Raw genomic sequence first — 1,718 nt, 5'->3', positions numbered from 1 at the left:
TATTCCCTTCCCCTCGCCCCCGCCGTCCCCAAATCAGCTGTCACAGTATTGGCAGGAGTCTCCGGAGCCTTGGCTAGCCAGGAGTTTGCCCAGCTGTTTGGCCCAGGATTTCGCAGAGAAGGAGAAAACCTTCCTGGCTGAAGCTTCTGTAAAACCACCGCTTCAGCGATCAAAGCAGCAGTGTCCCTACGGGGGAAAAAAGCATTGGGGGGGCGCGGGCGGGGAGGGGCTGGCCTCTTCACGATAAATAATGACCCTAGAGCAGGGCCAATCTCCTAGGAGAAGTGGTGGGATTACAAAGGCGGCAAGATCTCCACTTCTTCTAAAAGCACGCGTAGAGTTCAACTCCGTTGCAATTCTGTGGTTTGAAAATGTGTCGCTCCTAACAGCTGCTTGTGTTGCCCTTGCAGGATGATCTGGAAATTTGCCGTGTCCGTTTTTCTGATGGCGGCGCTGGTTCGAGTGACAGACACCCGGAAAAACCGTCCCGCGGGCGCCATTCCCTCCCCTTACAAAGACAGCAGCAGCAACCACTCGGAGCGGAGGCAGCAGCTGAATAAGGAGGTGCTGGCCTCCAGCCAGGAGGCCCTGGTGGTCACCGAGCGGAAGTACCTCAAGAGCGACTGGTGCAAGACGCAGCCCCTGCGGCAGACTGTCAGTGAGGAGGGCTGCATAAGCCGCACCATCATCAACCGCTTTTGCTATGGGCAGTGCAACTCCTTCTACATACCACGGCACGTGAAAAAGGAGGAGGAGTCCTTCCAGTCCTGTGCTTTCTGCAAGCCACACAAGGTCACCTCTTCGACCGTGCAGCTGGAGTGCCCTGAGCTGGACCCGCCTTTCCGACTCAAGAAAATTCAGAAGGTCAAGCAGTGCCGGTGCATGTCTGTGAATCTTAACAACTCAGGGAAACTGTGAGAGCAGGCGTGTAGCTACTGCGTGGTGTTGCCCCCATCAGATTTACTGCTGCCTCTCCCTCTGAGCAGACTGTCCATTTTGTTGGTTTGTTTCTTCTTTTCCTTTTTTTTTGTGTTTTGTTTTCTTTCAGGAGGCATCCCTCCAGCAAGGAAAGGCTCCTTGTCTCTTGCCTACTGGAATAAAGCTTTTTAATGGGCTCTGTTAGGCACTTCACCATAAAGTTTCATTGTATTTCCAATATCATCTGGCGGTTGAATCTTCTGGAGTGGAGCAGGCTCCCAGAAGTTGGGATTGATTATCCAAGTGACCAGTTGGCTAGATCCAGCATTAAATGTTTCCACTGTGTGGAGTAAAGCCCTCTGTCCTACACTCCAGTCCCCTCCACAAGATGAGAACGCTTTCCCCATGCTTTGGTCCAGAGCTTGCCGCTCCCACTTGGAAGTGCTGGGGTGCTGCCCAGGACTGGGGGACGCAAATGAGGGAGAGTAACGAGGAGCAACGTGCGAAAAGCAAGCGAGACTCTCCGATGAGGCTCATCTCCTTAAGACAGCTTTAATTGTGCAATGACAAATGGTTCCGGGCTGGTTGTCTGAACGGCAGATAAGAAGCGAGGGGGAGAGGGCAAGGCGCTGGGTCAGCCACTGTGACCACGGAGCAGACTGAGGGTGGGTTCTGATGCTGTTGTGGTTAGAGTATATCAAACACGTGGTCTCTGCAGCAGTGTTTATTTTGTAACCTAGCTATAGTAAACAGCTGTTTAAAGTATTATAGACCTAGCCATGTATATTTTTCATGTGGCA

At 52.4% G+C, this 1,718-nt stretch overlaps 1 protein-coding gene across 1 annotated transcript; it reads left to right on the top strand.

The window, feature by feature from the left end:
- The first annotated feature begins 411 nt into the window (after window positions 1-411).
- Window positions 412-918, top strand: GREM2 (gremlin 2, DAN family BMP antagonist). Its single transcript, XM_009586915.1, has one exon. The coding sequence runs from the start codon at window positions 412-414 to the stop codon at window positions 916-918; it is 507 nt and encodes a 168-aa protein (XP_009585210.1).
- Window positions 919-1,718: the final 800 nt, after the last annotated feature.

Source organism: Fulmarus glacialis, unplaced genomic scaffold (assembly GCF_000690835.1).
Source record: "Fulmarus glacialis isolate BGI_N327 unplaced genomic scaffold, ASM69083v1 scaffold24000, whole genome shotgun sequence".
Classification (NCBI taxonomy): domain Eukaryota; kingdom Metazoa; phylum Chordata; class Aves; order Procellariiformes; family Procellariidae; genus Fulmarus; species Fulmarus glacialis.
The sequence above is the reverse complement of the archived record's forward strand: the minus strand, read 5'-3'. Positions and strand labels throughout refer to the sequence as shown.

What these genes read in the sequence shown, in the direction of transcription:
- GREM2 (XM_009586915.1), top strand. Translation starts at nt 412, where the DNA reads ATGATCTGGAAATTTGCCGTGTCCGTTTTTCTGATGGCGGCGCTGGTT.